At 45.1% G+C, this 27,400-nt stretch overlaps 1 protein-coding gene across 4 annotated transcripts in view; it reads left to right on the forward strand.

Moving 5' to 3' along the window:
- The window catches only part of SNX29 (sorting nexin 29), a 535,094-nt gene that overhangs the window by 110,097 nt on the left and 397,597 nt on the right, over positions 1 to 27,400 (forward strand). For all 4 annotated transcript variants that reach the window (XM_027771071.1, XM_014587074.2, XM_027771069.1 and 1 more), the window contains 2 exons: positions 3,930 to 3,993; positions 6,671 to 6,799. In XM_027771071.1, coding sequence (XP_027626872.1) covers positions 3,930 to 3,993; positions 6,671 to 6,799 — 193 coding nt within the window. The remainder of the gene's footprint in view (positions 1 to 3,929; positions 3,994 to 6,670; positions 6,800 to 27,400) is intronic.

A 27,400-nucleotide genomic window follows, 5' to 3' on the forward strand; every position in this document is an offset into this window, starting at 1 on the left:
CCTCCCCCTCCTGCCAGTGTGTTGGGAGCTACTGAAATCCCACTTCATTCTTGCCCCTCACATGTCCCTACTTGGTGGCTTACTTCTTTCTGGCTCTTGGACTTGCCCAGGACAACGTCTCCACTTAGGCCTTATGGAGGGGTGGACGGCAGCATGGGAAGCTCGCCCCAGTCTCCTGCTCTGTGTCGCGGAAGAGCTGGAGCCAGGCTTGCGGGGGCTGACACCTAGCTCGGCACACAGAAAACGCTCTCTATGCCACGGCTTCCATTTCTGCTGTTAGTTTGAGAAGCGTGGTAGTCAGATAGAGTTTTCACAGAGTTCAACTCCATAAACTTTTTTGGGACACTTAACATGCGGGAGCTCTGGGGACAGCAAGGTGCACAGTGTGTGTGACCTTTGAGGCATCACATGCTCATGGTCGGAGATAGAGGTGACTGTGTTGCACACCCTGCTGTGGGGTTAGGAGAATCAGGGAGGGCTTCTCAGAAGAGGTGTGTTCAGATGATGGCTTCTCAGATGAGTTTATCAAATCGGAAGTAGGGGATGAGCATGGGCAAATGTAGGTTCTGGCCAGGAAATCCATGAAATAAACATGTTGCATTTATATTTGACTAGGGGAGAGGCTCATGTTTGTGGGCAGCGTCAAAACAGTACAGTCTAAATTACTCTGGAGGGCCCCCCAGGAGGCCACTGACCCAGGGGGATCCGCTACCTGTGCTGCTGAGGCAAGGGAAAGGGGTTGGACTATGTTCAGGACTGTGTGGAGTGACACACAATGAAAGCACATCTAAGTGCTTTCATTGCACTTAGATCCCATGTAGAGGTTGTTGATGTAAACCAGACACACGGCATGCTGCTACCCTCCAGAGATGCGTGTGACAGGCCACCCGTTGAGTAGAGGGAAGTTTCTTTAGGAGATTTAACCTTTCCAGCCTCATATTGTGAGTATGAAGTCTTATTCCTTTGCACCTGCATGAGGTGTGGGCCAGTCGAGAGTGCCAGTAGGAAGAAGACCTGTAAAAATGTCAGAATTCAAATAGGCCTTGCAGTAAAGGAGCAATTCCCTGGTCTGCGTCCACGGTCCACAGCTGCCGCCTGCTCTGGGTTTCTTGAAGATAAGAGCCAAAGGGGGATTATCCTGCCAGTCTTCAATAATTGTATTATCTTTTTTTCCCCTTTCACTGCTATGATGTCATAGGAATAAATTACTCCCCACCCCCTAAGTTTATCTGTGTTTCCAGTTAAAATAAAATTCTGACTCATACTAGCATTATGAGTTCTTCTGAATCATTAGTGTCCCTGCGACGGCATGTACGGGGCACTGCCTTGATGCCACACCATCCATCTGCTGTCTCCTCTGGCCCAGGGTTCCATGACAAGGTCCTAGTTACCTGGTCAAGGTCAGAAGGAAAAGTCAGACAGACTGTCATTGTAGGCACACGTGACTGTTATCGCTCTCCATCAAGGACTGTTCCGTGCAGGGTGCTCCTCCCTGGAGCCTGGGTCTCTCCTTGGGGAGGTATCTGGACCTGGCAGGGCCGCAATATGTGCTTACTGATGGAGTGAGCGAATGCGTGAGCTCCAGCCCTCATCACTGCAGGCCCAGGACATGGCCCAGGCAGGCAGCCTGCTCCCTCCCGACACGGCTAGCTCTCCCTGGACAGCCTTCCTTTCCTTCCCAGGCCTGCCTCCCCATCCTTCCTCCTAATTGTTATTAATGTATTTTGTGAAAATGCGTTTTCTAACTAATTGTGAAAAATGTCAAGCATGGAGGAAAGTTGCGGGATCACACGTAGCTCTGCCTCACAGCTCAGTATCAGGCACCGAGGGCCTCAGCGTCGGCAGGGGCCCTGTGCTGCTCAGTGGCTTCAGAACACCTGGTCCAGACGTAGCGCACACGTGATGGCAGCCTGCGGAGTGTCAGGAGTGTCCATGTAGTCAGGTGTGTCTGCCGTCCCGGCACTGAGCTTCCCGGGAACTTCTGTGCTTTGTTCCTCATCTGAAAAGAGGATCTATGTTACCGTGAGTGTCAATAAATAGTAGTTCTTACCTCTGGGCATGTGAGGTTTGATCTCCCCCATGGTAGTCTGAGGACCGTGTTGATTTCATTACCCCATGTCCTGCCTCAGGGTCTTTGTGGCTTCTTTCTCCACGGGCATCAGGAGTGTAGAGGGACCTGAGGACCCAGCTGTGGGTTCACGTAGCTCCTCCTGATTTCCTTCTTTCCTGTTTATTTATACTCCCATCGAATGGGATTAGCGGCACATATTTCTTTTAATAAAGGAAATATTTGGAGTTGCTCATTCAGCCCAATTAAAAAATATATATATATTTATTCTTTTATTTTTTCCTCCTTTTTTAAAAGTTTGCTCTAAGGTATGTGTGCTCACTAGAGGGAGATAGAGAGGAAAAGTGAGAGAGCAAGCTATAGGTTTGGGACTTGAACTACAGTTGGCCATGTGGGAGTCCAGTGCCTCAACCACCAAGCCACCTGCTGCCCCCATGGTACATATTCAAAAGTGTATGTAAAAGATTAAATGAGATAGAACCAGTAAGGGCTTTGGACAGAATTTGGCAAAGGTAAGTATTCAAATCTTAGTAAAAGCAAGAAATCCAGAACCATACCTCTTTCTAAAAGAGGATTCGAGGTAGTACATTAAAGCATATTTTAACAAAAACAAATGAGGCAGGTAATAAGTAACATTGGCACAAGCTGGAAATACCGGCTGGGCAAGAAGACCAGAGGGAAGGTTCGGACAAGTAGGGGGCTGCCACATGGCCATGTGTGCTTGCTAGATGCATGAATGTGGCTCTGAGTGTCCTGGAGGCCAGTCCTTTGAGGGGAATATAGTTCACAGGATCCATTAGGGAAATCGACAAAATGCACGGGCTCTCCAGGAGCCACTCAGAAGTTCTAGGTAATTGAGAGCTGGCTGAGTGATCTGGCAGTCTTTAACATGTGGACGGTGACAACCACCAAGTCAGATGTAGATAGGACACTTGGGTGCTTATTTAATTTGAAGGTGTGCCTTTTCTCTCCATGCATGCTTCCCTATGAGGAAGATGTTCGGGAGAGTAGCCCCTATGATAATTCTGGCCTGCGTATTGGAGACACCTGCTCCCACCTGCATACTGACTATAGGGGTCAGTATAATGAGACTGAATCTTTTATTAAACTTGAATAACAATTTCTATGCTGGTATGGCGCCAAGGGTCACTTGATCTGCTCTCTAGCTTTATAAACAGCTATACCTGGGAGTCAATTGTCATTCAACATAGATGTCATCCAGTAGCAGAGACTTGGAAAAACACTTAGAAATTGCTAGCCAGGTTTCCTGTAGTGCTGAGTGTGTTCACCATATTTATTCTTGTCCCGCCCTGCCCTCCTATCCACTGTGGCATGGCTGATAAAAGAGCAATCAGCTGAGCCCCCTGGATGTCTTAGATTGTATAAGGGATTATCTTTTTTTTGGAGAGGTTTTCGCTATAGGGTGCATGCGCTCACCAGAAAGACAGAGAGACAGAGAGATAGAAAGCAAGAAATCACCCCCCAGGGGTGATGGCCATGCTGCAATCCCTTCTCCTCCATTCTCCTCTCGGGATCTTGGGCACACACACACATGCACCCGACATGAGTTTAAGCCACCGGGTCCGGGACTCGAACCGCGGTCGACTGCATGGGAGTCCAGCGACATAGCCATTTACACCATCTGCTGGTCCCTATGGGATTATCTTTAAAAGGAAAATGGAAACTTATCTAGACATCCTTAATATTAGGTTGTCGGGAAAGTCATGACGCATTTTTGTGTAGAAAACCAAAAAACGTCACGACTTTCCCAACAACTTGATAGTGTACAATCCAGAGAAGAGGAGGGACGATATGACAGGAAGATCCGCCAATTAACGTTGGCTTTGCTTTCTTTCCTCAGATGAACTGCGACAAGCCATTGTGGCCATGATGAATAGGAAGGATGAACTGGAAGAAGAGAACAGGTATCGTGATCTTCAGCAGGGAGGGAGGGGCTTTTTCCTTGACAGCCTAGCTCTGAGACTAAGAGAATCTGACAGGTGAAGGCATTTTGCTTGACTGGTAAAACAGTGACTGCTGATTTCTTAGACTGGACTGGGACGTGCTGCTTTATCCACAGATGCTTGTGTGTAAGCTGTGAGTGAGAGCCTTACGACAGCGGGCCTGGCGTGGGACGAACCAGAAGTCAGTAGGGCAGCCTTTCATTCTTTTGTTCTGCCTTTACTGAGATACAGCCCACTCATTTCAAGTGTGTAAGTCGATGTTTTTAGCATGTTCATGGGTATGTGCAACCATCACCACAATTTTAGAACCTTTTCATCACCTCAAAAAGAAATTCTATAGCTTTTAGCTATCACCTCCCCACCTCTAAAGCAGTCTTTTGAGTAATCTTTGAGGGACTATCTACCATGTTTCAGGCACTTGAATACTTGACTTATTAATAATATGTATCCAAATTAGGGCAAGAAGATATTTGGAGTCTTTTGATCGGCCAAAAGCCCAGTTTCAGACACTGAACAGGGCTTTCATAAAGGCAAAGGACTTTATTCAATCTTTTTTTTTTGAGAGAGATTTTTGCTGTAGGGTGTGTGTGCTTGCCAGAGAGACAGAGAGACAGAATGTGAGAAATCACCCGCCTGGGGATGGTCACACCGCAATCCTTTCTCCTTCAGTCTCCTCGGGATTTTGGGCATGCATACACACGTGCCCTGCATGACTTTTAAGCCACAGGGTCCAGAACTCAAACCATGCTTGACTACTAGGGAGTCCAGCGATGAAGGCATTAAGCCATCAGCTGGTGCCAAATATTTTCTTCCCTGTTGAAACCAGCGATAGATGCTACCTGGAATGGATGCACTGTTGCCATCTGCTATCTAAAGTGGAGCATCTAAACTGCCAGAAGCTTCCTGACTCTGGGGTGGTCAGTGGAGGGGCTGGCTGCTCTTCCATGCTGAGCTTTAGGGAGAACACAGGCTGTCTCCTGTGGTGGTGCGTGTGCGTGCGTGTTCATGTCACTCTCTTACTCTTGTGGCCAGGGTGGGAGTTGAGGTTGCATGGTGACCTTCAATCACAGCTCTCTTTTCAATCTTCTTTTGGGCCCTGCTTGACAAGCTTTCCTCTCATCTTTTATAAAAACATAAAAGCAAACAAGCATGTTTTCAAAAACAAGAGAGGATGTTTATAAAAGGGATCTTTAGGCAGTCCAATTTTCCAACTAAAATAAACTTGCAAAAAAGGGCTCATGACCATTGCAGGATTCTTTTCTTTGCTCTGACTGGAGCTGTTATCTTTGAAGGAGCCATAGGTTTTGTCTTACCTTGCTAGAAACAGCCACCACTATCTGTTACTTTATTCTCCCTGCCAGAGAAGGAAAATAAGAATCATACTATGTTTACATCAAGGAGTCCTAGGCTCCAGAGGGAGAATTTTGGAAAGCTTTCAAGAAACACAGGTCTTGGGACCAGCAGTTAGAGTAATGGCTATGTTACTATGAACTCCCATGTAGTCTACCGTGGTTTGAGTCCCGGACCCAGTGGCTTAAACTCATGCCAGGCGCGTGTGCGTGCGTGCCCAAGATCCTGAGAGGAGAATGGAGGAGAAAGGATTGTGGCGTGGCCATCCCCCCTGGGGGGTGATTTTTCACTTTCTTTCTCTCTGTCTCTCTCTGTCTTTCTGGTGAGCGTATGCGCCTTATAGCAAAAACCTCAACAAAAAACCAAAACAAAACAAAATAATACAAAACAAACACAGGTCTTAGAAAATTGGCAATAACAGTGAATAATGGCGGTGTGTGTGTGTGTGTGTGCAATGTTTTTACATATATTCTGATGTCACATACCAAGTGTTATCTTGATGTAGTATGTCCCTGTAGCATAGTTGGTCATGTTTTCTGGAAAGGGCCACTTCAGGTACAGTGAAGTAAAAGGCTAGAAGCGTGTGGGCTCACTCCTGGGCAGTAACGTGGGAGGATGCCTGGAAGAGCTACCATCTTCTGCTCTATTTAAGAGCAACGATGGCAGAGACGCAGGTGAACATATTTTGGAAGGGGTTAAACAGGAATCCAAACTGCTGTGCTGTACTGAACTGGTAGTTGTGTGAAGTGCCATATATGCTTGTCGAACCTGGGAAAGCAGTGGCAGAGTCTAGAGCTTGTCTGCCTTGAGTCGACAGAGCTGGAAGCGAGAGAAGACGCCTCTGGGATCTTCTGAGTGGATATCTGTTTCTGTGCCTCAGGCAGTTATTCTGGCCTCTCCTGTCATTGTTGCCTTTGTTAAGTCTCTTCCCTGGTGTGGCTGTGACAAAATGGTCTCAATTTAATGTGCTGCACCTTTTCAGTAGGACATCTCTAAAAGGACTTGCTTGGGGTTCACTCAACTCCTTGTTTTTCCCTTGATTAAAGCTGCCAAATGGCTGCCTGCTCACAGGTGACCAGGAGCCTGGGCACAGGTGGACTACCCTGGGCCTCATCCTAATTCTTGCCCTGAGGCTCTTCAGAGTTTGGCATCTTCTTAGGTCAGTTTGTATGAGATAGACTTGAATTATGGACTCTGCAGACTTTGTGGAAAATGAACAAGTAAGAACCTGACTTAGGTCAAGAACTGGCTGTTGGCATCTGAACAGATGGGGCCCCCTCTTCCCCAGATCACTGCGGAACCTGCTTGACGGCGAGATGGAACATTCAGCTGCGCTCCGGCAGGAGGTCGACACCTTGAAGAAGAAGGTGGCTGAGCAGGAGGAGCGACACGTCATGAAGGTCCAGGCACTGGCCAGGTAGGGAGGATGGGCTGGTGAAGTGAGCATGGGAGGCCTTGTTAAAGCCCCAGATACCCCTGTCACCTGCAGTTTTTAATTAAAAAGAAAGAAAAGACAGGGCCCAAAGGAGTTAAAGTTCATGCATTTTAATTTAACTTATTCCATAGAGTAAATAATAAAAATGTACATGGTTCAAAACACAAAAGGTTAAACAATGCAAATCCTTTCTCTCTTGTCCCAGACATCCAGGGTGCTCCTTGGAGGCAGTCAGTGTTACTGATTCCAGAGATATTCCATGTGCAACCCGCCCTTCACGCCCATGGGTTCCACATACACAGATTCAACCAACTACAGCCTGGAAATGTTCATTAAAAAACAAAACAAAACAAAACAAAAAACCGACAGTAAAAAAACACAACAGTAAACAAAACAGATTAAAAAATATAGAAAAAGAACAATCTACATAGCATTCACATAGTTCTAGGTATTGTAGATAATCTAGAGATGATTTAAAGCTGGCCACATGGTGGTCAAGGCAGTTGGATCCCACATGCCCAGCTGTGTGGTTAAAATCTCAGACACAGTGGGTTGAAAAATATGCTGGCCATTGTGTGCATGCCCAAAATTTCAATAGAGAAATGGAGGAGGAGGAGGGATTATAGTGTGCCCATTCCCATGAGTGGTGCTTTCTTGCTTTCTCATTCTTTCTCCAGTGAGTGCCATCCGCCCTGTGGCAAAAAAAAAAACAAAAACAAAAACAATAAACAAAACAAAAAAAACCCCAAAAAACAGGAGGATGTGAGTGGGTCATATGAAGACTACACCCTCTCACATGATTGTATACCCCATTTTATATAAGGGACCTGAATATTCACAGCTGTGGTGTCAGTTGTGTGGAAGAATGTTCTGGAACCATTCCTCTGTGGGTATAGAGAAAGGACTGTATTCACAAATTGCTGTGTATGCTGTCTATAATTTTCTTTTTGGAGAGGTTTTTGCTATAGGGCGTGTGCGCTCGCCAGAAAGACAGAGAGAGACAGAGAGATAGAAAGCGAGAAATCACCCCCCGGGGGGATGGCCACACCGCAATCCCTTCTCCTCCATTCTCTTCTTGGGATCTTGGGCACACATGTACACGCACCTGGCGTGAGTTTTAAGCCACTGGGTCTGGGATGCGAACCGCGGTTGACTACGTGGGAGTCCAGTGACATAGCCATTACGCTAACTGCTGGTCCCGCTATACTTTTTAAATCTTTTTTTTTTTTTTAATTTTTTTTTTTTTAGAGATTTCTGCTATAGGGCAGGTATGCTTGCCCAAGAGACAAAGAGACAGAAACCAAGGAGTCACCCCCTAGGGTAGATGGCCATGCTGCAATCCCTTCTCCTCCATTTGGTCACACACTCACATGCGCCTGGCATGAGTTTCAAGCCACCAGGTCTGGGACTTGACTCATGGTTGACCATATGGGAGTCCAGTGCCTCAACCATTACGCTACCTGCTGGCCCCTTTTTAAATCACTTTAATCTTTCTCCTCTTCTTCCTCAATGCAAAATGGCAGCACATCCTACACTCCAATCACTTTACATCTCAGAGATTGTTTGTGTCGTCGGTGTGAGCGGTGCTGTCATCTTCTTTGTAATAACTCTTGACATTTTGTTGTCTGCAGTGGAATTTATTTAACCACTCCACAACAGCTGGGCGTTGAGGTCACTTTGCTACTACTATCACTGCCGCAGGCCTTTGTGTGCATCACTGTGTTTCTACATGAGTCTGTTGGAAACATTCTGGAAGGTGGAGTTGCTGGGTCAAAGCGTAGTGCATTTGTAAGTTGGGCGGAGACTGTAGCTTGCCCTGCACAGATGCTGAGTCCTGTCGGCACCACGGCACTGTGCTCCTGCACCCCTGTACTCAGAGGGCAGGATCCAACTTGTGGGTCTCTGGTAATGTCATGGGTGGGTGAATCATGACATTGGCAGGATATTTTTTTCATTCACTCTTCTCTAGAGTACAGTTGAGCCTTTTTTTTTTTTTAAATTGCCAGAGAATATGTGGGGTTGACAGAGAGAGACAGAGATGAGAGAGAGGGAGAAAGCACTCCCCAGTGGAGCACAGTCATGCTGCAGTCCCTTCTCCATGTCTCCGTCTCGTGGGACTACAGGCATGCACACACTTGTACTCAGTGCAGTTTTCAAGCCCCTGGGGCCTGGGACTCCAACTGTGGTCAGTCATATGGAATCTGGCTCTCTTCACCCCTAAGCAGTGGCCTGGTCTAAGCCTGTTTTTATAGAAGAGACATTTTATTTCCTTTTTTTGTGACCATGTTTATATCTTAGTAAACTGTAGTGAACAACAACAAACTTCAACTCTCATAAAAACATGCATTTTAACCAAATTTGTTCATGTGCAAACACATTTTATATATGGTCCTTACAATCCGGTCAGCTCTCTGCAGTGTACCTCCTTCCACTACGTACCACTGCAACAGCAGTTTTCACTGTTTCGTGCAGGCTTCACACTAGCCATGTTTGTACACTGGACATGGAATTGCATCGAGTTAGCACACCGCATTCCGTCGGCCATTCCAACCTGAAATGGTCAGTTTAACATTTGGGTTGTTTCCAGTTTTCCCGTTTTTGGTTAAGAGAAGCAGTTTATTGATTGTTCTATTAAGTAAGTAAGCCCAGAAGGTAAGTATTCTCCTGGGTGTGCAAAGGATGCGGAGTTCAGTGAGTTCGCAGCAGCAGTGGTGTTCCCCATCTTTGTACTACTGGAAGGTGTGAGGGCACTGAGGTAACTGCCGTGGGTATGTAACGGGGCATTGGCACCATGGCCCCATCGTTAATTTCCATCTTAGAGCTTCTCCCCTTTCGTCACATTTTAAAGTGACATCTCAGAGACAGCTCCATGACTATTATAAATTGAGGAATATAATGCCTAATTATAAATGCCTAATTTGGCGTTTCTTCAACTGGGCCACCATTTTACTGGCCACGCCAGGGTTCCAGGGTATGATTGTGTTTGATGTTCTCAGGAAAGACTGAAGTCTTTAGAGACTCTTGTTCTGAATTATCAAAGAAACGCAGAACTGGATTCCTTGTCATTTTAATGGCTTGTGTTAGGAATCAGCTTAGCCTTGAGTCTCCGCTCCATTACTTGCAAATTGTGTGCTTCTGGGTGAATTACTCAGCTTCTGCAGGACACATTCCCTTGTCTGTGGAATAGTGAGGATGCTCCTGTCCACCCGAGGGGCAGGAGTAACGGAGAAGCATATGACAGGGAGCTGGACACAAGCAAGCATTATTTTACAGTGATTACGGCAAGGTATGTCATATGAGAATTCTAGGGAGATTTTATCTCATTAATGGGGTAGAAAACTTTTTTTTTTTTTTTTATAAAGGTTTTTGCCATAGGGGGTTTGTTCACTGGAGACAGACAGTGGGAGGGAATGTGAGAAATTACACTCCTCGAGGGATGGCCTTGCCACAGTTCCTTCTTTATTCTCCTCATAGGATTTTGGGTACATAGGCACACGCACCTTGAAAATGCATGATTTTCAAGCTGCCATGTTCGGTACTCCAACAGTGGTTGGCCACGTGGGAGTCTAGTGCCTTAACTACTATGCCACGTTGGCTTCCCAAAGAGCCAACTTCTTACCTAGGCAATTTCATCATGTAAAGTACCCCCACCCCCTTTAAATCACAGGTGACACAGAGTTTAAAGTGTCTGAAACTTGATAATTTGTTTGTTTACTTGCTTTTTATTTAGTTAGCTATAGGGCATGTGCACGAGAGAGAGAGAGAGAGAGAGAGAGAGAGAGAGAGGGAGGGAGGGAGGGAGGGAGGTGGGGGGAGAGAGAGGAAGTGAGAAAATGAGAAATCACCCCTCCAGGAGGCCTGCTGCCCTGCAGTAGCTTCTCCTCTTGTGATTCTGGGTATGCAGCACACATGCGTGCCTGGTGTGATTTTCAGGCCACTGGGTTCAGGACTTGAATCGCGCAGTCAGCCATGTGCTAGCTGCCTGAGCCTCTGTACCACCTGCTGGCCCTGAGAGTTTGTAGTTTGTAGGTAGGAGGAACATCTATAAGAGACATCTATAAGACAATAGGTAGCTAAGAGTTTAAGGTATCTGAAGGTTTGTAGTTTGCAGTTTTCTGCAGGAGAAAATGGAAGAAAGCAGATCAGTCACCTGCACGTGGAAGGTTTGAAAAATTTAAGTGCCCACATGTTCTGGGTAGAGCTGTCCTTTGCCAGCTGTCAGAATGTTACTGTTGCTTCTGGCCGCAGAAGGAGCGGCTGTCAGTGTTGGTGGACAGTGGGCTTGCTTGGGCAGTTGCATGGGGGCTGGGGATGCTGTAGCTGCTGACACACAGTCTGGATGGGCAGTGAGACGTCACAGGCTGGGCGGTGAGGCCCACGTGCATTGGAGTTGCCCTGCTCTCAGGTCCGTGTGTGTCAGGTGGCAGGTTCCGTGATGTGTGGTTTAATGTAGCGGTTTATAGTAAGACTCTGGCATAGGATGGACTATGGGAGTCAGATCATGGCTTTACTGCTTACTGGTCATATGACCTTGGGTGAGTTACTTATCCTCTCTGTCTCTGTTTCTTTAGTCACAAAATAAGCCTGAGAAAACTCTACCTTGTAGAGTCATCATGAGGATAAAACGAGAGACCATATGTCTGCTCAATAAATGTGCTTCATAAATGCTAAGTAATGTTAACTATCGTTATCATTTTCCTTTAATATAATAATTATGTTACTAAGAAACTTTGCCTAATCCAAAGTTGTATTTTAGCAGCAATGGTGCAGAACAAATTAAGAGGTAGACTACTTCAGATTTAGAAAAGTGAAATTTATTCTCTGTAAGTATTCTGTTTTTTTTGGGTAGAGGTTTTTGCCATAGGGCGCGTACACTCGCCAGACAGACAGAGGTAGAGAGACAGAGAGATAGAAAGCGAGAAATCACCCCCTAGAGGGGATGGCCATGCCACAATCCCTTCTCCTCCATTCTTCTCTCGGGATCTTGGGCACATATGCACATGTGCCCGGTGTGAGCTTTAAGCCACTGGCTCCGGGACTCCAACTGCTGTCGACTACATGGGAGTCCAGCGACATAGCCATTACACTAACTGCTGGCCCCTCTCTGTAAGTATTCTAAGAGCATTTGTGTATATGTATGTTTTACTGATTCTGAGACTATGGTCGTAAAACTGAAACATCACTGAACAAATTCAGCATTTCATTACACATTTCTTTTACTTGAAATTAATGGCTCTCCTTTTGTGCTTACATGGGACAACAAAGAACAAGGTCATATAACTAGCCCAGTGCTTTTGTGGCTGCAAGCAACTTCTAGTTCCCAATGTGGAGGCATTATAATCAGTTGTGATTAGTCTGTGTAAGTCACATTCTTTTAAATAATTGATTGCCTTGTTTCCTATTGAATTAAGAAAACTCAAGCTATGAGACAGATGTTAAAAGAAAGAAAACATGAATTTACACAAGGAAAAAGTTCCTTTGGGGAAAGTGTCTTAGTCCATTATATGCTGCAGTAACAGCATATCACAGACTGGGTAATTTATAAAGAACAGAATTTTATTCGGCTCATTTTTCTGAAAGCTAGGAAGTTCAAGATCAAGGAGCTGCATCTGATGAGGGCCTTGTTGCTGTGTTAGAAAAAAGGAAAGCTTCACATGGCATTAATACATTCATGAGAGTGGAGCCCTCATGACCTAGTCACCTCCCAACACTGTTCCGCTGGGGTTTGAGTTTCTATTGTATGAACTGCGAGGGACACATTGAAACCATAACAGGAAGTAACAGGTTGTTGGATTACTGTGAGGACATTTTCCGTTTGGGTTCATTGTATTAGTTATCTCTTACTGTGTCACAAAGTATCTTGAAATTTGGTTACTTAAAACAATAAATATTTATAACCCTCCATAATTTTTCTGAGTCAGGAATCCGAGAATAGTTTAACTAAAGGGTCAGGGTTTCTTATGTGGTCATAGTTCAGTTGTTGCCCAAAACGTGAGGGACTTGACTAGGGCTGGGGCTGGAGGACCTGCTCTCAAACTCACTCATATGGCTCTTGTCACATGGGTCTTTCTCCAGGGCTGTTCACAGCCCAGTAGCTGACTGCCCAGAAGGAGTGTCCCAAGGGCATAGAGAGCACACCCAAAGGTGGAAGCCACCATGTTTTTTTGATTTTTTCTTTTTTTATGTGTGTGTGTGTGCGTGCGCTATTGGTTATGTGTGCTCACTAGAGAGAGAGAGAGAGAGAGAGAGAGAGAGAGCTGACTGCCCAGAAGGAGTGTCCCAAGGGCATAGAGAGCACACCCAAAGGTGGAAGCCACCATGTTTTTTTGATTTTTTCTTTTTTTATGTGTGTGTGTGTGCGTGCGCTATTGGTTATGTGTGCTCACTAGAGAGAGAGAGAGAGAGAGAGAGAGAGAGCGAGAGAGAGAGAGCGAGCGAGCAGTAAGACATAACCTGTGGGAGTAGGGGGTCACACCATAATTTCTTTTCTTCCTTTCTGTTAATGTTCATGTATAAAATTTGTGAAAGACTCTTCATTGGGCATGTGGTGGCTGAGAGGGAGAAGAGAGCTGTGATTGACAGCCTTGCCAGATTCTCAGGGCAGGCAGTGGGGAACAAAAGCATGTCTGTTAATAGCACTCCTCATAGAATTGCTGGGAAGATTTGCATGAGCCAGTGCTCCTACAGTGCTCAGTGGGGCTCCAGGCCTTCATAAGAGTGCAATGACTGTTACCTAATTTCTTTCTCTTAGTAGATGCCTTAGTCATGGGTGACAAAGGATGCCAAGGATAGACCAGAATATTGTGGGTCTTTCCCTTGTCCAACCTTTCCCTGCAGCGAGCATCTTGGAGCCTTTGACCACTGGCCTTCATTGTCCTCTAGCTCCTCCTGGTGGCATTTTCCAGCCCTGCCTACTCAACACGTGTATGTTTATTTGTCCCCATGGGGCTACTGAGCAGTGAGACCTGCTGTGACCGTGTCTTACATGTGAGGTTGAGAACTACATTGCATCAGTTGTAGGGGAAGGATGGACCATGGGTCTTGGGGCCCTGCTCAGATCGCTGTGTGTCAACCCCTGGGAAACCTTTATTGGCTTTCTATGAAGGCTTTAAATCTCAGTTTCTGCCCACAGGTTTGGTTTCTGCCTTTTTTTTTTTTTATTGTTTTTAAATCTTTGGAGAAATTTGAAGACTATGTCCTTTATGAAAAAATGACAGTACATTTCTGCAGTGCTCATCCAAAGACATTTTTTTTTCTTCACAAGAGCAAATGGTCAGAGTTGAAAAGATCAAACATGGGGGATACCAGCTTGAATTCTCAGCCTGCTCTAGGTTGGGGATGGTCTTTGGAACCAGAAGCCTCGGCCCTTTCTATTTACAACTGTCTGTTTGGAATACATGCTCTGAAGGATAAGCCAGTCAGTTTCATCCTGCTGCCAACTCTGGTAGTGGCCCCCTGGGTTACTTGTTGAGGAGGATTCTAGGGTTTTATCTGGGCTCAGGAGGAAAAATGCTGTTACTGGTTACTTATGTATGCCACAGACATGGGAAAGGGAGGTGGGGGCAAGCATTCCAAGACTTTGCCGTCATTGTACCAGCGCTAGTGGCATAGTGGAAATTGCCCGAAGTAGTCCCAAGACCAAGATGGCGGCATCGTACACGAGAAGAAAAGAGGAGAGAATGTGTTGTTCTTTCATGTAGCTCCCATTGTTTTTAGTTCTGGTCAGTGAAAAAACATGCTCTCGAGCAAAATCTTAAGCCTATTACCCAAAGTGAAACTAAGCTACTCTCAGGCTTAGCAGAGACCAGAAATAAGGCCCATGTTTGCCATGTGTCTTAAAAAAAAAAAAGTAGCATTTGCTTTATTGTTTGACTTAAGAAGCCCATGTTTATGGACTGAAAATTAGGAGGAAAGTGGGGTTCTTTCACTAGAAAAAGAGTTCCTGTAGAGGACTTTGTGTTATCTTCCTAAAAACCTTCCCCATACTTGCCTCATATTGAAGTTATCAGTCATGGCTTGCTTTATTTATTTACTTATTTTTCTTGATTGGTGGTCAGGGGTGAGTTCTCCCAAGACCAAAGTTGACGTCTCTAATCTGGTCAAGATAATTCTGTCTCCTTTCCATAGCAATTGATCCAGATAACCATGGCTTTACCCACCTAGGTATGAATATTGAACTTGGTTCAGAAAAGGGGTATATGATCTGGCCACAGAGACATGGTTGGAGAAAGATTGTCCCTTGGTTGTTGAGTGGCTCTTTCTTTTTTTTTTTTTTTCCCTTAAATTTTTTAATGGCCAGGGAATGGTATAGAATAACTACCAAGTCATATAAATTAACTTTTTTGTTAAAGTTTGTGATCCCAGAAAGAACACACTATCGGCCAATGGAAACGGCATGGGCGTTTTCTTCGGTCGTTGTCTGGACGCATGACTGAGCGAGGGCCAAAAACAGATAGCTGCCATGTGTGGCAGGCTTAAGGTCTCCTTCTATCTCAGGATTGGGCTCTGGCCTTGGTCTTGAGTGATAGGGAGAAGGTATTAACAGAAGAGCCATCAGGAGCTGGAAGCTGACATTTCTCAGTGCTGTCGTTCAGACTGAGCTTCAGACTGATGACAGTCATTTGTTCCCAGACCATATTCAAGTCACTTTTTGGGAATTGGGCTCTCTGGAAACCCCTTGGCCATCCATTTAGATCTTACTGCTTAAAGCAGGTAGAACCTGAGAGCTCTTAGTAGCAGATAACAGAAACCTATGCTAAACTGCCTCTGAAAAATTACAACAGGTTGTGTAACTTAGGAGTTTAGGAAAGAGCTAGCTTTTTGCTCAGCTGGATGGATAGGGCTCTGGGTGTCACACGTCTTTCCATGTCTCCATTCCCTTGGTTTCAGTCTCATTCTCTGACCTGTTCTTCCCTTGGGGTGACCAGGGTCCCCCAGCAGCTCCAGCCTAAGTCCTGTCAGTTTAGCGTCCTGGTGGGAGGAGAGGACTTCCCAGTAGCTCTGAAGGAATCCCTGGGGTCCATTCCCATCTCCCAGTGGGACACATCATTCTTGTTGCCCAGACTGGAGCCAGGAGGTGGCTAGTTTTTCCTCACTGAACTACATGGCGTGGGGATGAGGAACAGAGGAGTGTTTTCTCGAAAGAAAAATCAGATGGGGGTAAATGCTGGTCAGCAGGGTTGGCAGGTGTCCCTGGCAGTAGCTCACTTCTGCAGTGGCTCACCTCCCCTTCACATTTGGATTCTGTGATTTCCCCAAGTGAAGGTACTGGCTGTTATTCTTGTGCTAGCTGTCCTGCGAGTAGTCAATGTAACATGGTTCCCACCATTTTGATCTGTGGTCTAAATGTCTCTGTGTGGTGTTTACCTATGTTTTTCCTTGGTTAGATGGCACGTCTGATCATTTGACCTCACTGGCAAACATCTCGTCCCGCTACTTTGTCATCTTTAGACTTGATCTTAGCAGACTTACTCTTTCACTTTAATAAAATTATTTGGCAATACCCCTTTTACTATTCAGACATGAAATTCATAGCTAAGATACCATACCTGCAAAAGTAATTAAACATTTATTTTTCCAGAGAGAGAGAGAGAAAGTGAGAAAGCATCCCTTCATAGGGGAATGGTCATGCCATGGGCCCTTCTCCTGTTTATCTCTCCTGTTGGGATTTGGACTTGCACACACATGCCTGGTTTTTTTTTTCAAGACACCAGGTCCAGGACTCAAACTGGGCAGTTGGCCATGTAGCATCTAGTTGCCTTACCTACCACACCAGTGGCTGGCCGTATTCTATTTTTCAAGGGCATTTGTAAATGTACCAGAATTTTGTGTTCAAGAGCTTTCTGGTTACTTTTCAGCTGCCTCATCCTTTTTGAGATCTTGGCCAGGGATCAGATCCTGGCTACACTGAATTATCTGTTGAGTCTCAACTGTGTGTCTAGCCATCCTGGCTCTCCTAGTCTCTCCTTGGGTGCGAAGCCTGTTTCCCCAAGGTTGCTGGCACTTTCACTTGGCCAAGTCTCATGAATTGAGTTGTGTTCTTCGACATCTTTTTTTTGTTTGTTTGTTTATGCTAGAGGGCAAGTGTGTGCGTGTGTGTGTGTGTATTAAGAGAGAGAGAGAGAGAGAGAGAGACTTCGATGCACCTGGTGTGAAGCCAACAGGGTCTGGAGCACAAATTCTGGTTGGCCATGTGGATTCAGCCTCTTCTATGCAGAGTCTAAATGCTATGCTATGGCTGGCCCATCTTTGTCATTTTTTAACTCATGCTTGTCAGCAGCTGGCAAGTCATTAATGACTTACACCAGAGTAGCCAAGGAGAGTTGAGTGCATGGGGTGAGACTAGTGTGTGAGGAGAGGAATGAGTAGAAGACATGCATGACATGGTAGGAGAAAATGTGGCGTAAGAGCTATTTCCCTATTTTGATGCTACCAAAATTCAGCAAAGGATGAACAGTTAATTAATATTATTCTTTGTTGAGTCACTGATCAAATATTTACCTTTTTATGTTAAGTTTAGATAAGCAATATCTAAGCATAGATAAACACAATAGAACTTATTCTATCCTGTAGATGCTGAAAATAGAGGGGAAGGATATAAAGATGTCCCTGACTTACCAATGGCTTGGGTGTATGATGGTATGAAAGTGATATCAATAGAAACCATACTTTGAGGGACCAGCAGTTAGCGTAATGGCTATGTCACTAAACTCCCATGTAGTCGACCGCGGTTCAAGTCCTGGACCTGGTGGCTTAAAACTCACGCCGGGCGCATTATGTGTGTGCCCAAAATCCCAAGAGGAGAATGGAGGAGAAGGGATTGTGATGTGGCCATCCCCTCAGGGGATGATTTCTCGCTTTCTGTCTCTCTGACTCTCTTTGTCTTTGTGGTGAGTGCACGCGCCCTGTAGCAAAAACCTCTCAAAAAAAAAAAAAAATAGAAACCATACTTTGAGTACTCATACAACATTGTTTTTCATTTTTAGTATGGCATACAATACATTTTATGAGATATTCAATACTTTATTACAAAATAGGTTTCTTTGTTACATGATTTTGCCCAACTATAGACTCATGTGAGTGTTTTGAACACATTTAAGGTGGACTCGCCTAAGCTATGATGTTTGGTAGGTTAGATTCACTGAGTGCATTTTTTAAAAAAGGGAGATTTATGCTATAGGGTGTGTGTTCTCGCTGGACACACAGAAACAGAGACAGAAAGCAAGAAATCAACGCCTGGGCGGGGGGTGGGGGGCGAGGGGTGGCCATGCCTCAATCTCTTCTCTTCCATTCTTCTCTTGGGATCTTGGGTATGCACACACATGTGCCTGGTGTGAGTTTTAAGCTACTGGGTCTGGGACTCGAACTGTGTTCAAGTACGTGGGAGTCCAGTGATGTAACCATTACATCATCTGCTGGTCCCAACACTGATTGTATTTTTGACTTGGAATATTTCAACTTCTGATGAGTTTATCAGGATGTAACCCCATTGTAAGTTCAGGAGCATCTTGTATAAACAAAGATATTAACCTTTTGGCTGATAATTCCACATACTTCGGTTTGGTTGGCAGTTTCTAGGAGGAAGTGTTGCATAATGGTCTGAGGCAGGCCTGGATTTGCATCCTCCATCCTGGACCCAGGACAAGGGTGAGGCAAGGAAGGGAGCTTCAGCACATAGTTTAAGGACGTGCCCGTCCCCAGGTCATGCAAGGGCTTCAGCTACTTCTAGGTGTGTGATCTCACCTGGTCATTTTGCCTGGATGCTTCTTTTCTAGAAGACTAGCATAGGACTTGCGGGCACTATGTAAGAGATGGTGCACGACAAGGGCTCAGCCAGACAGCGCCCTGCGTGGGCGCTGAGTGACAGCCAGCCATCATGATGGCGATTGTTTCATGGAAGTCAATTATCTCTCCACCTCAAGGCTGCAAAGAGTCATTTTCTGGAGTTAATCTAGCCTGTTGTTGCTCAGATGTAACCAACATTCTAATAAAGAATTCTCCGGGCTGACGAGCTAAATATTTTGCTTAGACTTTGCTTGTACGTTATAGTCACCTGGGGAGCTTTTAAAACTGTTATGTCCAGGCCGCCCTCTAGACCAATTAAATCAGAATCTCTGGAGGTGAGACTCAGACAGCTTGGGCAATTCCCAGTGTACAGTCAAGGTTGACAACTGGTGGCTTAGAGAAGCGATTCTCAAACCTTAATGTACCCACCATGCACCCAGGGATCATGTTAGAATTCAGATTCTGATTCAGCAGGTCTGGACTGAGGCCTGGTAGCGTGTATTTCTCACATGCTCCCTTGTGATATTGATGCCACGGGTTCCTAGACCACACTTTGAGTAGCAAGGGCTTAGAGCAGATGCTAGTAAAGACCTGAAGGGATAAGTTAACTTAAATCAGTCTCAGAAAGGTGAAGGCTCTTGAAATTTTTGTCTCAGAACCAAGTTAGGGAGTGAATGTTTTGTTTGTTGGCTTGTTTGAAAAATATAATTATCCTTCAGTATTGCAGGGGGTTGGTTCCAGGATACCGAAATCTGTACTCTGTGACCCTTGACCCATTGTCATTAAAAAAAAAGAAAAACGTTTATTCATTTCTCCCATGCGAGAGGGAGAGGCAGATGTGGGGTGGGGTCACCTTCAACAGGATCTTCACCCTGCAGTCTTCTCCCTGCACTCCAGTCTCAGTCAGCCCTGGATCAAGAGCATGTGTCCTTATACCCAAAGGGAGGTTTGGGTGTAAGCCCATGGCTTTTCCCACGCGGGTCTGGTTGCATTGTTGCTGCTGAGACCGGCCCCCATTGTCATTTCTGCTGGCTGTGTAGCATGCACGTTATCCTTTCTGGTTTCTACCTGGGCCAGCGTTGAAGCTGCTTCCAGTCTTTGGGGATGAGAGATAAAGGCTGCAATAAATGTCCTAAATGTCCTGTAGCTTTTTTTCCCTCTGTCAATTTTTTTCTTAGTATGTACCTCCAGGAGTGGGATCGCGGGGCAAAAGAATGGCCTTTTAATGGTGTTCAGTGGGTACCGTTCTTCACTCCAGGGGGAGGAGGGGGGACCTAGTCACTAGGGCTTGAGCTAGTTCCATTATTGTCTGTCACTCCTCGGCTCCTGCTTTTGGGACAGTGGAGGGCAAAGGTACCTGGCACGAATGACTTCTTAGCCTGTTTTCTGGGGAAGAGTAGTACTGTGGGATTCCCCCGAAGGCAAGAGAATGGAAATCCCAAATGGATTAGTGTCTAAACTTTAAATGATGGCAGCACCTTCTCAACAGCCCAGACAGTGGAGGGCTGTTTCAGTTCCTTCATGACCCTTGCAGAGTGTTATGCCTAGTGCAAGTTTTCTGGATACATTTTTTTTAAAGAATGATTTTTCTTTCTTTTTCCCTCTCTCTCTTCCTCTCCCTCCCCTCCTCCCCACTGTCTTTCTTTCTATTTGACCAGAGAGGGACAGTGAGTGAGTGAGTGAGTGAGTGAGTGAGTGAGAGAGAGAGAGAAAGAAAGTGAGGAAGCAAGCTACCAGGTCTGGGATTCAAACCATGGTCGGCCATGTGGGAGTCCAGCACACTTAACCATCATGTCACTCGCTGGTCTGACACTTATTTTTAAAATTCCGCCAGAGGGCATTTGTGCTCATCAGAGAGAGAGAGAGAGAGAGACAGTCAGAAGAAGAGGAGAAAGGACCTCTCTGTCACCAAATGGGATGTGATCATGCCCTAATCAGTTCTCTCTATCTCTCTGTCCTGTTGGGATTTGGGGCACATGCACACACACATGCTCAGTATGCTTTTCAAGCTGCTGGGTCTGGGATTCAAATTGTACAGGTGCCCATGTGAGACCCAGCTCCCTCAACCACTAGGCCACGGAACCAGCTCTGAGATATTTTTTGATATGAAAATGATAGCAGCAAAATGTGAGCAGAAGAGGAGCACTGTAGCATCTCTCAAAGCTGTCATGCAGAAGGGAGAAAGCTATGCGCTTGTTTATTTTCTCTAATGCTTCTAGAATCCAATCAAAGACTCAGGTTTTGTTGATGAACTAAAAATTTTAGGGAGTAAGCAGCAAGGTATATTTGCATGAACATCTGCATTTTGAAGCACATGCCCACATTGCTTGTTAAGCTTCAGGGCCGTTAGTACCCGATGCCAGATGTTCCCCACAAAATCTGTAGCAAACACGGACTTGGGAGGTTCATCGAGATACAAAAACTATGCAGCTGTTAAGGGAGAAGGGAGAAGGTTGTGTCTGAAACATGGCCTTAGTCCATCACTTTTCCCCATCAAAGCACAGAAGCAGGAGGGATAAAAAATGACCTAAGCCAATAAATATGATAGAACTCTCATGAAAAGGTTATGATAATTATCCACTGGGGAGGGAAATGCATTTACCATTCATTAGCACTCCATTTGCTGTCTTTTCTAATGAGTAGGTAGAGAAGTCTAGAGGAGTAAATAAAAATAACAGAATGGCTTGGAGAGGTAAAACAGGGCCCTGGAAAGATGAACAATTGGAAGAGAATTAGGGCTGCAAGTAAATGCTGGTGCTTGAGTTATTTCAGAGGAATGTTGGAAGGACACTGGACCTAGCTCTTAACGGGAGCCCATTGCTCAGTTTAACCCCCTAGCTTTTCCTCTTTGCCTCGAGAGAGGCAGAATTTGCAACCTGGTTATTCGTAGAAATAATTTTTCAAATCTTGCCTTTCCGGTACAGTTCACAAGGTGGCAATTTCCATGTCACTGAACATGAAGCCTGGGTCTTAAATATAGCCAGCATGTGAATGCCCTGCAGGCGGTGACAGTGGCAATGTGACATCACTGCCAAGCAACTTCTCGTTATTTTAGAGCCGGGGAGGGGAGCAACAGGAAGCTTAGAGGAGGGGAGATATTCTTGGCAGCAGCAGCAAAATGGTTTAAAGAGAGACAACTGTCAAGTCTAGTGATTCTGGAAGTTTGCAAAGTTTATTTGTTCAACAAGCAAACAAAAGTTCACTGAGTTCGTAGTGGGTGCCAAACCGACAATGCAAAGAGGCGTGAGACTCGTACCTGCCATCACATGGCTCTGCCGCTGAACACCCTTCACAAGCACGCTTTATTTTAAACAGAACTCTTTCTCTAGATGCGTTCTTAGGCGGAAGCCCCGTGTGGAACCTCACTGAGAGCTGAGCTGCGTGGGTGAAGGTGGAGAGTTGGAGGTCCTGAAGTGCACCACCCACTGAGCTCCAAAGGCCCCGCATGGACCATTCCGCAAAGGCCAATTAAAATGACTAGCTGGTGTGGAATAGACTTGCCTTCAAGTCCAGCTCTCTCTTGTTTCTGGTAATGAGGGATAAGGAGCTGTTACGGCTGAACTAAGTTCCAGATGGTATCCACACCTCTTCTGTATCTCTTGAGGCTGTTTCTTTTCTCAAGGTTGTTTGGGGTGAAGTTTACTGTGTCTTACTAGATCTTCTCATTTTTCTAGTTCACTCATTTGTCCCTCGAATTTCAGAGTGTGGTCTCTCCCCTTCCCTCTATTCTGGGTCTCTCTCATTTTGTTTTACCTTTTCTTTTTCTGTAGCATTTCTCATCTTCTGTTACAGTATCATTACATTTACTATCTGGTACTGCCTTTTTGTGTTATGTTGTAAGCCTCATGAGGACCTTTGTCTCATTGGTTCCCTGATGGATCTAGCCCAAGGGTCTGGAAAATGCCATGCTCAGTAGAAGTTTGTTGAATGAATTAATGAACAAATTAGTATCTGACAGTTATTTCTATGTTGTTGGCATTGCTGTGTTTGGTTTATGTTTCCAAGGTCATTTCATGTCTAAGATGGCTGCTAGAGCCCCAGCAATTACCTCTGGGCAACAGAAGGACGACTTAGAGGAAGGGAATAAAAGTATGTACCAGCTGCTGCTGCTGCTGCTTCTTCATTTTTTTTTTTTTTTGAGAGGTTTTTGCTACAGGGCCCGTGTGCTCGCCAGAAAGACAGAGAGAGACAGAGAGACAGGAAGTGAGAAATCACTCCCCGGGGGATGGCCACTCCGCAATCCCTTCTCCTCCATTCTCCTCTCGGGATCTTGGGCATGCATGCACACGCGCCCGGTGTGAGTTTAAGCCGCCGGGTTCGGCACTTGAACCGTGGTTGACTACATGGGAGTTGAGCGACATAGCCATTATGCCAACTGCTGGTCCCCTAGCTTCTTCTAAGAAGGTTACCTGCAAGTCACTCAAAACAGTTTCCCTTATTTCTCTGTGGCCTGACTTCACTTTGCTAGAGATGCTGGGAAATGTGATTTCTGTTTTTCTCAGTTGAGCACATTGTCACTCTAAATAAAACAGAAGAAGGGGATGATGGGTATTTTGGTGGGAAAATTGTGGTCTATGCTCAGTGCTTTGTGCATAGACTCTCTTATTAGAAAGAATCACTTTTGCTACGTGGAGTGACAAGATAGCTTAAGTTCTGGTCTGTGGTCATCAGCATATTAGGGTGTCCTCATGGTGATTAACAAGAAGGCTTTTGAGTCAGAAAACCCGGGGCTCATGGGGCTGGCAGGTGGCATGGTTGTTAAGGTGCTGGACTCTTCGACTGAGGTTCAAGGTCCGAACCTGGTGGCTTGCTTTCTTACTTTCCCTTTCTATCTCTCTGGTCAAATTGAAAAAATGATAATGATGAGTAAAATTAAGTAAAATAATTCTTAAAAAAATCCTTTGACTCAAATTCAGCATTAAGTACTTGCTAGCTTTGTGACTGTGGTCAAGTTATTGTAACTTTATGATCCTCGATTATTAAATTGGTGCAAAAGCAATTGTGGTTTTGGATCATGAATTTGAAATCATTTTAACTAGGCTCAAACACATCTTTATTAATCAAAATAGGAATCATTGCAATCAACACATTTCTTGCCAAGAAAGAAGTTTGTTTATTCTTGTAGCATAAAAATCCATGCTTCAGGATTTGATGAACTCTTGGAAAGCAGCTGTATCCTGCTGGTTGTGGAAGCATTTTCCCGGCAAGAAGTTTCGAGGTGCTTGAAGAAGTGGTAGCCAGTTGGTGAGAGGTCAGGTGAATGTGACAGATGAGGCAAACCCTCATAGCCCAATTTGTTCAACTTTTGAAGCATTGATTGTGCGATGTTTGGTTGGGCACTGCCATGGAGAAGAATTGGGCCCTGTCTGTTGACCAATGCCAGCTGCAGGCATTGTAGTTTTTGGTGCATCTCATAGACCTGTTGAGCACACTTCTCAGGTGGAATGATTTCTCTGGGATTCAGAAAGCTGTAAAGGATCAGATCCTACCAAATAGTGCCCACTTCCTGGTGCAAGTTTGGTTTCGAGAAGTGCTTTGGAGCTGCTCCTTGGTCCAACCACTGAGCTGGTCACCACTGTTGTCATAGAAAATCCACTCTGGGTTGCATGTCATGCTCTGGTCACTAATCGGTTCATCATTACATAGAATAAGAGAAGAGGACAGTTTAAAATGACAATTTAAAAAATTTTGGTCAGCTCATGAGGCACCCACTTATTGAGCATTTTCACCTTTCTGATTTGCTTCAAATGCTCAGTGACCACAGAACAGTTGATGCTGAGTTCTTTGGCAACTTCTCATGTGGTTGTATGAGGGTCAGCTTCGATGACTGCTCTTGGTTATTGTCAACTTCCAATGGCCGGCCGCTATTTCCCTCATCTTCAGGACTCTTGTCTCCCTTGCATAATGTCTTGAAACTCCGCTGCAGTGCGTGCTCGGTAGTTCCTGGGCCAGTGCATTGATGTTGTGAGTTGTCTCCACTGCTTTATGACCCATTTTGACCTCAAATAAGAAAATTGCTTATATTTGCCTTTTTTTTTATAACAGTATGTCCTTAGTCTAAAATATATATAAAATAAACAGCAAGTCATTAGCAAAAAAATGAAAATCAAGAAACGAACATTAAAATAAATTTATTTAAGAATGTATCTAGTATTGGGACCAGCAGTTAGCGTAATGGCTATGTTGCTGGACTCCCATGTAGTCGACCACGGTTCGAGTCCTGGACCCGGTGGCTTAAACTCATGCTGGGTGTGTGTGCGTGTGTGCCCAAGATCCCGAGACGAGAATGGAGGAGAAGGGATTGCAGCATGGCCATCCCCCCTGGGGGGTGATTTCTCACTTTCTGTCTCTCTGTCTCTCTGTCTTTTTGGCGAGCACATGCGCCCTATAGCAAAAACCTCTTCCATGAAAAAAAAAAAAGAATGTATCCAGTATCAAATGGCAAATATCAACAATGCAAAACCACAATTACTTTTGTACCAACCTAATCTATAACATGGGGAAAATGGTAGAACCTACTTCAGGCGTAGTGGTGAGAATTAAATGGGATAATGTAGCTAAGGAATCATGACATGGTGTCTGAGGCACAGCCAGTTGATAAACAGAGGCTGCTGTCCATGATCTTATTAAGAAAGTGTGTGCAGGGACCAGCAGTTAGCATAATGGCTATGTCGCTGGACTCCCATGTAGTCGACCGCAGTTCGAGTCCTGGACCCGGTAGCTTAAATTCACGCCGGGCGTGTGTGCGTGCCCAAGATCCTGAGAGGAGAATGGAGGAGAAGGACTTGCGGCGTGGCCATCCCCCCTAGGGGGTGATTTCTCGCTTTCTGTCTCCCTGTGTCTCTCTGTCTCTCTGGCGAGCGCACGTGCCCTATAGCAAAAACCTCTTAAAAAAAATAAAAAAAGAAAAAAGAAAAAAACAAAGGGTGTGCATGCCACACAGGAGGCCACAAGCCCAAGAGGAAAAGGCTGTCCCATGGTCACTGTCTTCAGTCAGGTATGGTTTCTGGGTACTAAGTATCCAAAAGTGACAGAGACACTCTTCTAGAAGGTCACAGAAGGACGTTTTAGGCAGAGAGAAGTTTGTGCAAAGGGAGAGAGGCATGAGAGATGATGATGCCTTTGAGGCGACTGTAGGTAGCTCTTTATAAATGACTGTAGCACAGAATCTAAGAGTTCAGGGCATGTTCTGGATATGACTAGAGAGGGTTCTGGAGGGTGCCCTGGGGCAGATCCAGAGGAGTTTTCCTTGGTTCTGTGGACACTGGGGAGGGTCCTTAAGGAGGAGACAAAACCGATCAGATCTGTTCTGTGGGTAGTTCCCTCTCCTGGGTGTTTTGGAGGAAGGTAAATGGACAGGAGGTCCTTTGAGATGTTCAGGTAACAGATGATGGTGGTCAGATCTAAAGCATGACCGACGATCCCTGAGAGATACAGGGTAGAATCAACAATAATATAGGTGATTCTAGTCGTTTGGCTTTTGGATAAGAATCTGTCTTCGCAGTGAGTAGATTCTGTTAGCTGGAGTTAAAGGATGGATAAACAAGATATAAATGAATTATTTGCATAACTCCTCAAAGCAGAAGACTCAGCTTAGTCTTCCAGGTATGAGTATTTTTGCTGGGGATATTTAATTCTTTTCTGAGCTTTTGCATCTTCGTTAATCTTAGCCATTATGTACAGATCTTCTGAAGGGGGAGTCAGCATCACGGCTTTAAAGACCTAAGCCCCATGGTAGGTTACCGCAACCAGGAATGGCAGCTAAGAAGCTAGTTTTTGCCTAGTGATCACATGTCACGGTAGTGTGTGCATGCTGCATCCCTTTGTAATTACTATGGTCACAGTGTCATGAGGCCTCAAACCCCAGAGGAGGAGGTTGTCCCTGGGTCACTAGCAGGGTCACAGCCTGTGATTTTGATTCATTTGTGCAGATTGGAGCTAATTAGTTTTGGCTCCTTTATCTGAAGTGGAAATTGCTCAGCTGAGCAAAGGACATGGTCATTCCACAGATGGAAGCACAAGATGGAGGCTGCGAGGCCAGATACCACCTGTTTCCCCCCCCAAGTTCCTTGCTAATGGGGATGTGACCTTGGCTTCCAGAGGACCTTAGCCAAGTCAAGATGCCTTTTCTCCCCTCTGCTTCACAGCCACAGAGCAAAACTTTTTCTATCTGTTCATGCTTCTTATTTCACTGCATTATGGAAATTTTCAAACACACACAAAAATAGATGAAATAGCATACCAAACCCCTAGGTACCCATTGTCCAGACTTAGCAGTTCTTAACCTGTCTTTTGTTTGTTTGTGGAAGAATGGAATTAAAAGCCAAGTTTATTTTTAAAAAATACATTAAAATTCCTATAGGTTCTAAATCTCTGTAATCACCTTTACGTAATAGTCCTAACTTCCTTGTACTCTGAAAATGTTGGATAGTCTCCATCTTTTTAAGCATATAGCAACTCAGTAAAATACAAGAATATGACTCCATTTTTATTTATTTACTTTTCATTACTTTAAATTCTTTTCTTTTTAAGAGGTTTTTGCTGTCGGGCATGTGTGCTCACCAGAAAGAGAGAGAGAGAGACAGACAGCGAGAAATCACCACCCAGGGAGGATGGCCATGCCGCAATCCCTTCTCCTCCATTCTCGTCTCGGGATCTTGGGCACGCATGCACACATGCCCGGAGTGAGTTTAAGCCACTGGGTCCAGGACTCAAACTGAGGTCGACTACATGGGAGTCCAGTGACAAAGCCATTACGCTAACTGCTGGTCCCATTATATTAAATTCTTTTTTTTTTTT

The sequence above is a fragment of the Tupaia chinensis genome, unplaced genomic scaffold (assembly GCF_000334495.1).
Source record: "Tupaia chinensis unplaced genomic scaffold, TupChi_1.0 Scaffold000182_1, whole genome shotgun sequence".
In the NCBI taxonomy this organism is placed as follows: domain Eukaryota; kingdom Metazoa; phylum Chordata; class Mammalia; order Scandentia; family Tupaiidae; genus Tupaia; species Tupaia belangeri.